The sequence below is a fragment of the Nansenia antarctica genome (assembly GCF_963989245.1).
Source record: "Nansenia antarctica genome assembly, chromosome: 12".
In the NCBI taxonomy this organism is placed as follows: domain Eukaryota; kingdom Metazoa; phylum Chordata; class Actinopteri; order Argentiniformes; family Microstomatidae; genus Nansenia; species Nansenia antarctica.
Window position 1 is genome coordinate 11,408,009 of NC_137682.1, and position 14,506 is coordinate 11,422,514.

At 45.7% G+C, this 14,506-nt stretch overlaps 1 protein-coding gene across 1 annotated transcript in view; it reads right to left on the bottom strand.

Annotated features, from left to right (window-relative positions):
- bmp6 (bone morphogenetic protein 6) overlaps positions 1–13,127 on the bottom strand; it is a 42,181-nt gene extending 29,054 nt beyond the window's left edge. Inside the window, exon 1 of the mRNA XM_080543389.1 lies at positions 12,554–13,127. Coding sequence (XP_080399515.1) covers positions 12,554–12,959 — 406 coding nt within the window. The 5' untranslated portion in view covers positions 12,960–13,127. The remainder of the gene's footprint in view (positions 1–12,553) is intronic.
- Positions 13,128–14,506: the final 1,379 nt, after the last annotated feature.

Genomic DNA, 14,506 nt, shown 5'->3' on the forward strand with positions numbered 1-14,506 from the left:
GTCAAGACCTTTCTCAATCCCACTTGGGGGTGGAGGAGGTGGAGGTCATGTCCAGTCGAGGGATGGGGCTGCCCGAGGGGCAGAGACGCTTGACTGCCCGTTTCCATGTCCTGCTGGCTGGGTGACTTTGTTGTCAGGCAGCTGGGAGGCAGCTCACAGGGTCTGGGGGTTGGAGGGGGCGGGGGGCGAGGGAATGGAGGGGGGGGGGGGGGGTTCCCTAGATACTCATCCCAAGCTCTGATCCCCTCCTCTCACCCAGACCCTGCATCAAAGCCTGCTCACCAGGAGCATCAAGTCCAGGCAAGGGTCAATGGCCAGGAGCAAAAGTTTATGACTGGCCTAGACACACAGAGCTGAGCATACACACATACATACATGCACGCACACGCATGCACACACACATACCTAAACACAGTACATGTACCAAAAGTGAAAATCTTTCGTCTTTCGACATTTACTGCATTGACAACGATAGTTACACACACATACACATACACCTCATATAGCGGCACACAGCTCACTAATGTAGGAACCGATGGCCAGACCACCACCACACCACAGGGAGGATATGGAGCAAGAAGACTATTCCTTGCAAAGGCTGTCACAGACTATTGGCAATACAGAATCATTCTAATCCAGTGCTAGCTAGCCTGCTAACAGTTCATTGAACTTTTTAGAGTGATAGCTAGCCTGCTAAAAGCTCATTGAACTTGGTACAGTAAATCCTAGGTTCCTTGGATTGGATCCTTGGAGCGACCCTTAGTATAACCCTTACACTTACCCTAACTGTAACCTTACATCACCCTAACCATCTTCCATCTCAGCCGGAAACCATCCCAAGGATCCCAGGTGATCTAGACTTTTCCACATTGGCCTTACAGGTTACGTAATGAGATCACTCTCCGAGGAATAATTTCACCCGGACGTAAGCCCTGTTTGAATCACATTTTTAACAGTCATCATAATCCTTTAAGTAGAAATCAGAAAGCCTTCTCCAGAGACCCTGACAGAGACTGTCTAACTGTCCAGAAGCATTCTTCCACCATCCAGTCAGTCATCACTCGGGCTGCATTCCACACCAGTGCCCAAGAGCTCTTCTCAGGTTTTGCTTTCCAGAATGTATGGGGTAATTTGTGATAATTGCTGCTCTCTGCTAAAAGATGGCCGAGCTATGCCTGCCGATCCGCAGCCTTTGGATGTAACAATGGTGACTATCGGGGGCTCCAATCGGCGGAGGGCTGAATAGTTGCAGTTATCTCCCCTCATACCTGTGTGTCATTGGGAGATTTCGTTCCATTTCTTCCACAGCTGTCACTGGACATAAGTGCACTGCTGAGAGGGATTGTGTGTCTGTACACGTGTGTGTGTGTGTGTGTGTGTGTGTGTGTGTGTGTGCATGCTTGCGTGCGTGCGTGCGGATATCCATAGCCCTAACCCTATGGACAAGGGCAGACGCCCAGGGGATTGTGTGGAACCAATGCCTGGTTGCAGTCTTTCTTTGACCATAGACAGCTTCTATGGTAAGGAAACACATTATGTGATTTTGTAATTTGGGTGAACTATCATGGTCAGTTGGGAGTTCCTTCGACAGCCCTTGTTAAAAGCAGCCATTTTCATAAAACGCTAACTCAAGCCATTGACCTGTCAACAAATAGGGTAACATCTTTTTTTCTAATTAAAACGGAAATTCCTTCAAATAGAGGGAAATGGTCTGGAAAATAAACACTCACATTCTTTTCCACTTTTTGACATATGGAGACATTAATAAAAACATAATCCTCCTACACCACAGCTGACACAACAGTCTTAGGACAGACTAATAGTAGTCTGAACTGGCAGTCTCACACACACGCAGCAGAGGATCTTCACATTCTATTGTGTGTGCGTGTGGATGGACGGATGGATGGATGGATGGATGGATGGATGGATGGGTGTGTGTGTATGTGTGTGTGTGTGTGTGTGTGTGTGTGTGTGTGTCTCTCTCTCTTCTCTCTAACATCCTAGCTGAGGGGCCGTTTGTGTGTGGAAACTATTGGCTGAATTCAGTGGGATACAAACAAGAAAATAAACTCAGAAAATAAACTTTGGGGGGGGGGACTACATTCCACTGAGCACATCCCCCTATGCTCTCTAACAGCAAATATACACGTGAGACTCGTAATAGTCTACTCGGATAGCATAATGTTAGCCTTTATTGGGGGATTTGACCGTGAAAAGAGCAACTCTCTGATCTCGTTTTCTTCCTCCAGCCTTGATGTTTCGCTCAATTTCCACCAGGATTTATACAGACAGTGGAAGGCTACTGCTTCTCCTACGGGCCAAACTTCTGACCCTTGTTGAAAAATGGCTCCCTTGCTACTTTTTGGGTTTGGCTGCTTCCATTAGCAGAAAGTAAATATAAACAGAGATGTACTGTCTTATTTTGCTGTCGTCTTTTTTTGTAGTCATTTTGTGTATGTAGTATTTTTTTTTCATAGTCATAGCCAAATCTGGGATGGTTATCATCAAAGTTCTCTTTTATTGGCCCGTCAGGTTTTGTGAAATGCCAACGATGTGTGTGTGTGTGTGTGTGTGTGTGTGTGTGTGTGTGTATGTGTGTGTGTGTGTGTGTGTTTGTTTACTTGCATGTGTGTGCACATTTGCATGTGTGTGTGTGTGTGTGTGTGTGTGTGTGTGTGTGTGTGTGTGTGTGTGTGTGTGTGTGTGTGTGTGCGCGCGTGTGTGTGTGTGTGTGCGTGTGTGTGCGTGCGCGTGTGTGCGCACCCGTACACGCACTTGCGCCCTGTGCGTGTGTAAGAGGGCAGCAGGCAGCACCAGTGGGGAGGAGAGACCTGCTAGAGTGATCTGGTGTCTGCTGCAGCAGGTGTGTGTCTGAGCGCGCGGATGGCCCCGGCGCTCGCAGATTTAGAGGAGGAAGCCTGTGTCAGACGAGGGAGATGGATTTCTCCTGAGGGATCCGATAAATAAGGAAAAAATATCTTTGAAAAAGGAAACGCAGCTGTTTCCAAAGGAGAAGTCAAAATATCGGTGGCTTGCATTCCACAGCCATCTCTCTCTCTCTCTCTCTCTCTCTCTCTCTCTCTCTCTCTCTCTCTCTCTCTCTCTCTCTCTCTCTCTCTCTCTCTCTCTCTCTCTCTCTCCCTCTCCCTCCCTTGTATGGGGAGGGTTGCTACTCCCTTTGGAAACTGTGAGTAGACCACAATAGCGTTTTGAGCAGCTGAGAACAGAGCACATGATCCCACTGATAAATCAGGGTTAGCTCAACATCGGTGTTCCCCTGTGTTGACTTTCATGTAATCTAAACTCCTGATATACTCCTGGTACACACAGCCAGTGTCAGGGGAGCAGAGCGCTACAGTCTGAATACAAATCTACAAGAGGGACCTGCTTAAGTTTTGTCAGTAAAAATGTCAACGCTGTTGGTGCAATACACCGCTACTGTACAGCTGTGAGACCAATTGCCCAAGTGTGGGACAAGTGTGTTACCAAGTGTGAGACAAAAACGTTTTCTGAATCTGAATACAATACAATGGCCTGGGGGGATCAATAAGTTGCTAGCTAACTTGACTAAATACTCAGAAATATGGTAAATAGTGTAGAGTAATTTATTTTTATTTTTTTCCATAAAGAAAGATTGTTCGGGGCGCTTAGGTGGCGTAGCGGGTTATGCGCTGACCATGTAACCGCAGGGTCCCCGGTTCGATTCCGGCCGGGGACATATCCTGCATTTCATCCCGCCTCTCTCTCTCTCACCCATCCTTCCTGTCTAAATCTTCACTGTAACTGTCAATAATAAAAAAAAATATGAGTGGGACTGCCCCACTTCTTGGTGAAACTGACTGGCTAATTAAGTGATTACACTCTCTAGAATAGGCACCTGCACCTTAAAGCCACCCAGAAAAACAGTCTCAGCAGTTGAATTGGTTGGAGAAAAAAAAAAAGAAGCTTGGTAAACTGCGAATGCTGGACATACATGTGAAAATAGCATACTTCCTAATGCTAAAATCACAAAAAGGTAAACACTGTTTCCATTTGTTCACCCTCTGCAAAATCCCTGATTAAATGGTAAGTGGACTGACTTATAATAGCACCTTATTCCAAAGTGCTTTACAATGGCCTCTCATTCACCCATTCACCCACCAATGCCGGCAAGCTACCATGCAAGGCGCAGGGCGCTCATTGGGAGCAATTTGGGGTTCAGTGTCTTGCCCAAGGACACCTCGACATGTGGCCAACCGGGGTTCGAACAGCCGATCTGGCGACCTTGTGATCATTAGACGCCGGGTCTCTACCTCCTGAGCCACAGCCGCCCCCCGATTATCAGTTGCTGGACCATCCCTGATTGGATGTCCACCTCCAAGTTCCCTCCCTCACAAACTGAGAGCAACATGGTCCAGATGGCATCTCTGAGACAAGCCAGAATTCCATCCCTGAAACAGGGAAGGTCCCAAAAGAGAAAAACTTAAGTGTTCGCACTAAATCAGAGGTTCCACCCTTAAGACCCGACAGAGCCAATTGAGCCCTGTGGGGAACTCCGAGAACCAGCTCACACATTTTCTATTCATTAGCGTGTGTGAATGTGTGTGTGTGTGTGGGGGGGGGGGGGTTAAGAGACATTACATTCCTCCTTAGGCCAGGGCACTGGGTGTGAACAATGCGTGCTGTTTTGGTTCGGAGGAGGGGGGGGGGGGGGGTGGCTAGTAAATAGCCACGGACTTGAGACGCTGACCTGTGGAATGGAATGTGCCGGTGTGGGAGTGATGGCAGTGTTCTCAGACACATCCGTGAACGACCGATCCTCTCTAACAAATAAAGACACACACACACACACACAGGCACACAGGCACACACACACAGGCACACACAGGCACACAGGCACACACACACAGGCACACAGGCATGCACGGCACACACAGTACTAGCCAAAGGTTAACATAAGCTCTCCCTGTCTCTCTCTCTATCTCTCCCTCCATCCCTCTCTCTCTCCCGCTCTCATCTCCCTCTGTTTTTCCTGTGACCGTATCGTGTTTGGAGAGTCATCCCCTCGGCTGCCCCCGGCCTCATAAATTTGTCAACGGGCGGCCTGTTTGAAAAAGGAGGCTACATTGGTTAGAGTGTCGAAGGAGCGACCCAGGCCCTGAAATTTCATGGTTGTTGTTTCAGGCACGTCCTCTTAAGCGGACGGACACATAGGGGCTGAGGGGGCCTCCAGCAGTCTCTCTCTCTCTCTCTCTCTCTCTCTCTCTCTCTCTCTCTCTCTCTCTCTCTCTCTAACACTGCCAACGACGTCTTGCTTAGTTTGATGGGAATCCTGACACACACACACACACCCAAACACACACACACACACACACACCCTTCCTTTGCCCTCCCCAGTCCACGGAAACATGTAGTGTAAATCCATCCTGTCCGGTCACCTCTCCCTCTCTCTTTGTGTCCATGTTTCTCCCACTCATGCCATATGTGGGAGTGCCCCTTCTCTCTGCTTCTTTATCATGTTGAGATTCACAATTCTGTGCTTTTTCTTTTTCTGGACGTTGTTTCGCGGAAGAATGTGGCAGGCTAACCAATGTGAAGATAGGGGTCCTACACACTGTCAAACCCAAAGATGAGACTGCTGCAGATGTTCTGCTCTCTGTAATTTGAAAAGAAGAGAAGGAGATTGATGAGAAGAGGCCAGAGTGTGTGTGTGTGTGTGTGTGTGTGTGTGTGTGTGTGTGTGTGTGTGTGTGTGCGCGCGCACGCGCCTGCACATGCACCTGTGGGTGTGTGTGTGTGTTTAGTGTGTGCATGAGCATCTGCGCCCATGCATATATACTGTATGTGTGTGTGTGTGTGTGTGTGTGTGTGTGTGTGTGCATGTGTGTGTGTGTGTGTGTGTGGCGGGGATGGTCGGAGGTACACCAGCAGAGAGGCCAAGAGGTAGAGGGCATGCGTGTGATTCACAGCTGCTTCGCATCAACACATCAGCGCCGTGTTGATTCAGGATGGGCCAACGCCACCTATGGCATCCATAACTCCTCCGCAGGGGAGGCCGCTGAGGCCTGAGGAGTTGGGGAGGGGGCCGCTCAGAGAGAGGACTATCCTGTTCTCACGCTCCCATCACTGCCCCCCCACCCCACCCACCACCCACCACCCACCACCTACCACAGACACACACACACACACCCTAATCTCCACATCTGCACAGAATGCAGGTGAGATGGGTTATTCATTCCAAAATGTCCATCTTTTTAGGCTACTTGTCTCGTCTTGTGTCTCGTGTTTTTCACACAAAGGGTATAGCAATATGTGACAGCAGCGGGGCGCTTAGGTGGAGTAGTGGATTAAGCGCTGACCATGTACCGCAGGGCTCCCGGTTCGATTCCAGCCGCGGACATATCCTGCATGTCATCCCTTCTCTCTCTCTCACCCATCCTTCCTGTCATAATCTCTACTATATCTGTCATTAAAAAGAAAAATGTGAGTGGGACTGCCGCACTCAGAAAAAATTACTTTAAAAATAAATAAATAATGTGACAGCAGCTGGTGAAAGCGGGAACAAGTCGCCAAACCAATCAAAAGGTTCAGACTTTTATTCTGAAAAATGTAAATACATTTCAACGTTGCTGAAAATCAATGACACACTCGCTAGTCAAGCCAAAACATTGCAATGCAATGGATTTGGTGAGTAATCCCCACTACTCTACACTAACTAGGTAGCAGTGGGGATTACTCACCATGACTCGTCTACACTAACTAGGTAGTAGTGGGGATTACTCACCGAATCCATTGCATTGCAATGTTTTGGCTTGACTAGCGAGTGTGTCATTGATTTTCCTCAACTTTATTTAATTTTTTGTGAATAAAAGTCTGAACATACATGGTGACTTGACTTGCTTTCACCAGCTGCTGTCACAATATTATTGTCTGCATAAGTCTAGAAGATCGTATCGTTATAATGTGTGTAAAAGCACTGAAAGAACCTGCTTTGACTATATCATCTCTTAACAACTCTCCCTCTATCCTGTATTCATACACAGACATGCACATGCACACACACACATACACACACACACACACACACACACACACACACACACACACACACACACACACACACAGCTTCCCTCACCAATACCCATTCCTAATGAAGCAACACAGTAGTATACCAGGTCTCCTCATGGTCATGGTCACTGCAACCACAATAAGGTAATCCCGCCACACAGTAAGGTTGTGTATCCGTTAACCAGATTGAGACATAATGGTCTTCCAACGGGACTTTGACATTGATGGATGACAGAATTCCGTAATCGATCCATCATCAAGAACAGAAACGAGAGATGATAATGATCTTCATGCATTTCATTCATGTCTCTGCCTGTGTGGCCTAGGCTCTAACTGTTGTGCGACACAGAAACATACACAGAGATAGAAGAGAAACAATCAGGGAAGTCTGTCCTCAAGGCACATTCCTGTGTGTGTGTGTGTGTGTGTGTGTGTGTGTGTGGGTGTGGGTGTGTGTGTGTGTTGTGTGTGCATGTGGTGTGTGTGTGCGTGCGTGCATGCGTGTGTGTGTGTGCGTGCGTGCATGTGTGTGTGTGTGTGTGTGTGTGTGTGCGTTTGTGTGTGTGTTGCCTGCCGAGTGCTTTCATGCAACGTGAGAAACGGGAGCAGGCCCCTAATCAGATGTTCTCTGTCGTCGGGGGCTATCAGCCCTCCTCAGACAGATCATTAACAGCCGGAGCGTGCCGGAGTCTCACCTCCCTGCATCCCACGCCATCCTACCACGGACTGGAATGTCCACATTAAGATCCCAAGATCCTCCTCCTCCGAGGGAGAGAGAGAGAGATAGAGACTTCGGAGGAAAAGAACTGTGCATGACATTCTTTGTAGATAGAGACCCAATCGGGACAACCATCTTGTCAAGTCAAGAGAGTTATGGCGTGAGAAGGAGCGATATGATCTGGGGTTTTAAGAGTAGGGTGTGACAGAGATTTCTTGGAGTATAAACGGAATGCCCTCTTAAAATCGTTTATCTTCTGACCTCAGGGTCATCTGTGTGTGTGTGTGTGTGTGTGTGTGTGTGTGTGTTTGTCTTTGTGTTTGTAGAAGAGTCCAAAGTGTTCTTTAAGGCATACACACACACACATACTTCAGGGCATAAAGTTATAATCAATGTTTTGAGAACATGATGATGTAAAAAATGTACAAATCATAAACACCATGTGTGCTGCGTTTTAAAGGGTTAGTTCAGGTTAGTGGGCCAGGGGAAACTGTAACCCATGGTTCAGAGTTCACTACTAACTTAAACAATAGGGTTAGGGTTAAAAAAATCACCGTTGCAAAATCACCTCAAAGTAACTTCCAACCAAGTTAGCGAGGTCATTTGAGGTCGTTGTGGCCACAAATGGTGAATTTACTTTTGTTGCCCAATCACTCCAATTGTTCTTGTTTTAGTGTTGGCTACAGTTATCTGGAGTAAGTAGTGGCTATTTAAAGAGCTCTGAAGCATGGATTACAGTTTCTCCTGGCCTATAGACTACTTTCAAGGTAAGGAACCACCTGACTATACGTTGTAAAATATTGAACAAACCCTTTAAGCATCTATAAGCATAAGGTTGTTACCTTAGTTCTCTAAACTCCAAACTTCAAATGAATGATTCCCCAAGATACACATCTGATTCCACATACTGAGGTACAGAATTTAAGAGCTTCCGTTTCAGCTGTTCGGGATATATTGGTTATCAGGCTCTTTGGCAAAACATGCAGCCTCTTCATAGAAACAAGCAGTTTAACAAGGGAAACTTCTCCTATTTCAATGTATTTTTCCGTACATATCTATTGCTGTTACAACGCAAGGTGTTAGAGCACAACTCTATCTTTCCCCTTGATTTGTGTTCGAACAATGTTCGACTTACATCCTAACAGTGCTAGGAAGTTCACAGCTTAGGACAGATCTTTCATGCCATGACAGCTTATCTTTGAATTCTTCCGTTAATGTATTCTTAACGCCATGTGAATACAAAAGCAGGAGTGACGTGGCTTTTGTTTAATATCCACACAGGAAGTACTTCAAGAGGGTTTAACGGGTAATCACTCACATTGGACAATTACTCTTTGGTCATGGCTAACTCATTATTTTATCAGGCCCAGAGCTTAGGGGACACATTTGGGTGCAAAAAGACATGGCTTACCTGAGATTTAGCGCTTAGAAATGCAGCCACGTCTCATAAGAAAGGAAAAACACCAGTTAGCCTAGGGGGTGGGGGGGGGGGTTCCAAAAAAGCCATGGGATTGTCTAGACATGGCTGATTTCCTAACACCACCCCCCAAACCCTAACCCCACGGAGTTCTAAACTCCGTGTTTAAAGTGTGGGTGGCAGAATGGTAGTGCACTTGACTACTACTAGCGCCCGGGCCGACGCGGGTGGCTGTTGATTTAGCTAAGAGGGGCAATGACAGCTCCCCCTATTGCAGTGCAATGGGGTGTGGAGAGGGGGATGAGAAGGGGGGATGAAGGGGATGGGATGATGAAGGTAGAGGCCAAAGCAGGGAGGGTGGAGACCTGCTCGTCTGTGATTCATGGAAAAACGTGGACCGGAGGGCTTCTAAAAACTCAAACCACAGCCACCCGGCCTCTGCAGGTGGAAGAAAAACATGCCTATGATGGCTTTTCTTGGATTGACGCTTGATTCCTGGAAGTCCCCTTTTCTGATGATCTAGCAGACAAATATACAGAGTTACAAGCACAAACAAGGGATGGGAGTTTTGGAAATGCCCTGTGCCAAGCAAAACCTCACAGAAACTTTCACCTATATGTGAGGGAAAACGAACCCGTCAGAAATAAATTAAACTGACACGAGAACAACATTTGGAGTTCTGGTTCCAGCACACAAACCAAAGCACCTCAAGACGGCATTTCTGTACACACGTCCTTTGAGTTGAGTCTGGCTGACTGAACTACGTCCAAGCTGAGTGAATAGTTGCTGTCTATTATTTAGATCTGTAAGACCACCGTGCTTTGCTTTCTCATACATCTGTAGCTCGGAAAAGTGGCATTTTGTTATAAAAGTTATAAAACAAAGCAGCATCTCAACAACACTAACTAACAGTGACTGCGTTTACATGCACACCATATTCCTGTATTATGCGGAATATGCTCAATATTCCGATTGGCCAAGAGTCATGTAAACACGTACCGAACCTGCTTAAGGCCATATTCCGATTCTGCAATATTCCAATTAAGACCCCTGACATATGCCTGTTTGAATCTGAATATTGTGACATGTAAGCACCTTAATCGGAATATTACAATAACCCGAATATTGACCTTAATCGGAATATGATGTGCATGTAAACGCAGCCATTGTCATTGTAGGGACCGTCCTACACAGCTTTCCATTACCACAAGTCAAGACCTGCAGTGTGTCATCTCCACAGAATGAGTCACACTGAAGGAAGTGTAACTGCACCACCTTGGGAAACCAGGGGTACCCACCACCAGGCAAACAGTCATGAGCAACACACTATTCTAGGAAAGAGAAGGAAAAGAAGAGATGTATTCTGTTAACTTGTTTTAACTTTTCCCCATGAGTCAATGGGTCATTGTACATGAGTGATATTAAGAGAGGACGAGTAAATAAACAAGACCTGGACATGACTCATGGTGGAGCAGGAGCGGACCAGAGAGCATCTGCTTCACGCTGACCACACTTGTCAGACAGATGTAGGACCAGCACTAGGCCTATAAGGACTCCTAAATCCTCCTCTCCACCCCCATGGGAACACTCCCTAAAGTGAGCACTCTATCAGTGAACTTCGCTGTTGAAAAGATCAACTAAAGTAAATTCATGTGTCTGTTATTATATGTTCTAACACTTGTCAGAGGATATGGTCATTGTGAAATAAGCCTATAGAGACATTTTCTCATATCTCCTTCCTGACACTCCATCATGTCTTTTGATACACAGACTTGAGCTGGCTTGAAAAAGACGTGAGACCACCCAAGTGCATTGCATACTAAAGACCCAGTCGGAGAACACTGAAATACAGAGGAAGGCGCATTAAAAACTAATCCGATGACACACAGTAGTCACGCAAAATGCTTTATTTGCAAAGCAGATGGAGCGCCTTGGCCTGTCTACCATTAATTACAATCGCATTCAAGGAAACCAGCTCCTCCAGAGCAGCTGAGTAGTCAGTACTTTGTGTTCTATTTGGGGGTGAGATGGCAACCTTTATTCCCTGGGCACTATGAATTTGAGGGAATCATGTACAGGACATGATTAATGCAAGTAGATACCCAGATGTCCGCGGTGAGACGCGGTGAACTTAAACTAATAGCTTCGGCTCCCACACAGTAGTCAACAAATTGTCTGAGAACAATAACACCCGGCCGTTCTCCGATTGAATATCTGTTTTTCATCACTAGGTGTTGCCTTTTCACTTAATAGGCTTGAGAGGACAATAAAATAAGGAGGCTTTAGCTGTGCAGTTCAACTTTCTCTCTATTGCAGCTCATCAGTGATGGAATTGTGTGGTTAGGCTCGAGTTCAAAAAACGTTTGGAAGCACCACACACATTTTTTTTTCTTTATTTCTTAACAAATGTCTCTTGGGACACTTCCGCAATATTCTCAGGCTGAGCCATGACAATATCCCAATAATGACATCCATCTAGCTTTGGCGGCATTGACCAGTGAGTCCAACCACAGTCTGGCAACGGCTCTGTTTATCTTCACGCAGTCTGTTTAAATTCTCCCTGTAAACACTTGGGCTGCTAATGGAAGGACTGACCGTGGGTTTTAAAGTTGAACTGTTTGTGATTAAAGTAGCATCTGTTTATCGTGCAGGGTCTAATTATGGAAAGCTAGCGACGCAACTCAAACAATACAACGCGGTTTTACGCACTAAACCGCAACTTGAACAGGTCATGCCAAGAATAGCCCTTAACACAAATACCAGCTTGGTGGTTGTTGATTCGCGTATTTAGTTTGGTGTGGGTTTGTTTTCCATTTTCCTCCTTCAGTCATAAATCATGGAACCAATTGCACAACATCCTGAGACCACATTTGGACTAAGTTAATCGAGGGAGACCAATAAAATATATAGGCCTATGGGGCATCTAACAATAATAATGAAAAAAAAAAGTCTGTTATTCCAAACAGTGTAATCCAAACAGTGTAAACAAAGCAGTTTAAAGTCAAGTGGTGCTTAACGTTTTCACTTGAGAATACGCGTAAACAGAATGTTGATGGAAGCGCGCGTAATGGGTGCGGGCATCGACAACCCAATTCATGCTCACCCGAGGCCATCAGGATATTGGCACATGTCTGAGACACCTGTAATTCACACGTAGGATGTATTGCAATAACGGGGCTGTTTTTATCATTTCTTCAGCCATTCAATTTTGCGCAATCGCTATATTACGCACGACTTATAAAACGCAAACCCTCTGCCTAAATGATGGGACAGACTTATCAACGTTGACCCTCACTGTTAAATGAACCAGAGCCACAACTGCCAATGACATTTAATAACGACTAAAGCAATTACAATTGAATTTAGCTTACCCAAATTTACAAAGCTCATCACCATGTCCGCGTCATTCAAGAAGGCATTCTCTTGATGTGTCGCTAAAGGAGGACCTTGGGTTGTGAACATGGACTTGTATTGGTCCAGCATGCCCTCCACTTCATTTTTCTCCTCGTTTGATATGGTATTATATAGATCCAGCATGAAGAGAGGAGCGGAGTTGTATTTTCCATTAGATAGATGCGGTCTGGGTCTGTGTGGCAGACCGAGGATGGACAGAATTTCCTTCTGCATCTCCCTCTTTTCGTGAGTCCGCAATCGCCGATGAATGAAACTCGGATGCACTTCGTTGGTTCCATCGAATAAATAATTGCTACCTGCAATAAGGAACATGCAATAAGCGCTCCACCACAACCCCGCAAAGGCAAACCAACAGCCTGTCATTGTTCAGTTTGTCGTCGGAGTGTCTCTGACGTGCCGTTTTGATATCCAACTTAGAACAATGTCACCGCTTCTATAGAAGTCTTCAAATGCGCTCCTCACTCTCACTGGAATGACTGAAGCTGGTATAGCTCATTTTAAAGAAAGGTAAAATCATTCACGCCATATGAAATATTTTCAAAAACGAAATGTATAGGCTATCAAGAAAAATGTGTCCCGTTATATTTTCTGCCTTTGAAATGTGTCCATCAATTCCTCATCCCGGCTTTCTGCTTCAAAAGGCAACATGTGAAGTCCAATACAGACTAAGTCATAAGTCAAAGTTATCTGCCAAAGTTTTTCCGTAAAAGAATAACAACTCCTTTGAAAGAAGCCATTTTACTTCAGTGTATATACTTGACTCCTCAAATAATGTTGCGCAGACGAAATGACCCTGTAACTATTTTCCCAATTCCACCGGTTGCACCCAATGTTTAATGTCTATGGTTGCACCGTCCGCCTGCGAGTTGTAAATAACGGGCATGAGCAGGTAGCCTAGTAGTGCGCCTGGAGCCTCTGTACCCGCCCAGTTAGTGCGCACAGTGGCAGAGGTGGAGCTTTAGGGACAATTCTACCATCACAAAGTTTATGGCACATCTTAACATTTAAACTTGACCAAATTCAAGTGTCTATCTGAGTAGCCTACTGCAACTACTATGTTAGGCTGCAGTCAACGTATTTATGAAATATCCGTATTTGTTGGTTGAGAAACATCCGCCAGAGACATTTGACCATTTAACTCAAAATGCTATTTGTCTTAAAAAAAAAAAACGTACTCTATTCAAATCGATAATAATCGTAAAAATGCACATTGTTATAGGTTTGAGGTAATTATTTCCTCGAAGGTCCTCGCGCAAACCCTCAGGGAGAAATAATTGCGCGTCCGTTTGAAGAGAATATCCCTTGCCTCGCTACGACCCCTGACGCTGGAATGAAAAACAACAAGAACAACTCAAGGACCTCACTTGTTCTAACACCATCTTATTCGGATGTAAATGTTTGTTGTTGCATAATTATACACCCTGGAAGCCATACTTCATCAAAAAGGTTAATCACAACTTATTTAATTAGCTATTTAGCCTACTCTGTTTTGTATTGTAGTTATTTATATCTTTTTTTTGTTCTTTTTTATTTTTTTACAGTAGTCTAGGCCAAGGTGGAGAGACTACTCTCTTGCTCACACACCTAGTTCTATCAGATCTACACAAGTGTCTGAGAGAAGAGGCTAGGGGTTGTTTCTGGACAAGGCACACAAACTGTGTTTGAGCTCTGCTTGTGTTGGGTGGGTGGGAGAGGGATGGGGGTGGGGGAGTACAATCTGATGTTTACCATTTGGAAAAGGAACAGAGAAGAGCAGCCCCTCCCTCCCCACCCACCCAACCCCGCTCCTGTTGTGTCTGTCCGTGCCCAGATCTCCTTGATAGGGGGGAGGGGGGGGGGGGTCATGTCCTTATCATTCTGCAGGCTATCTTATCTAGGAGTGAAGGCCGTAGCATCAAAGCAGTCCCAGA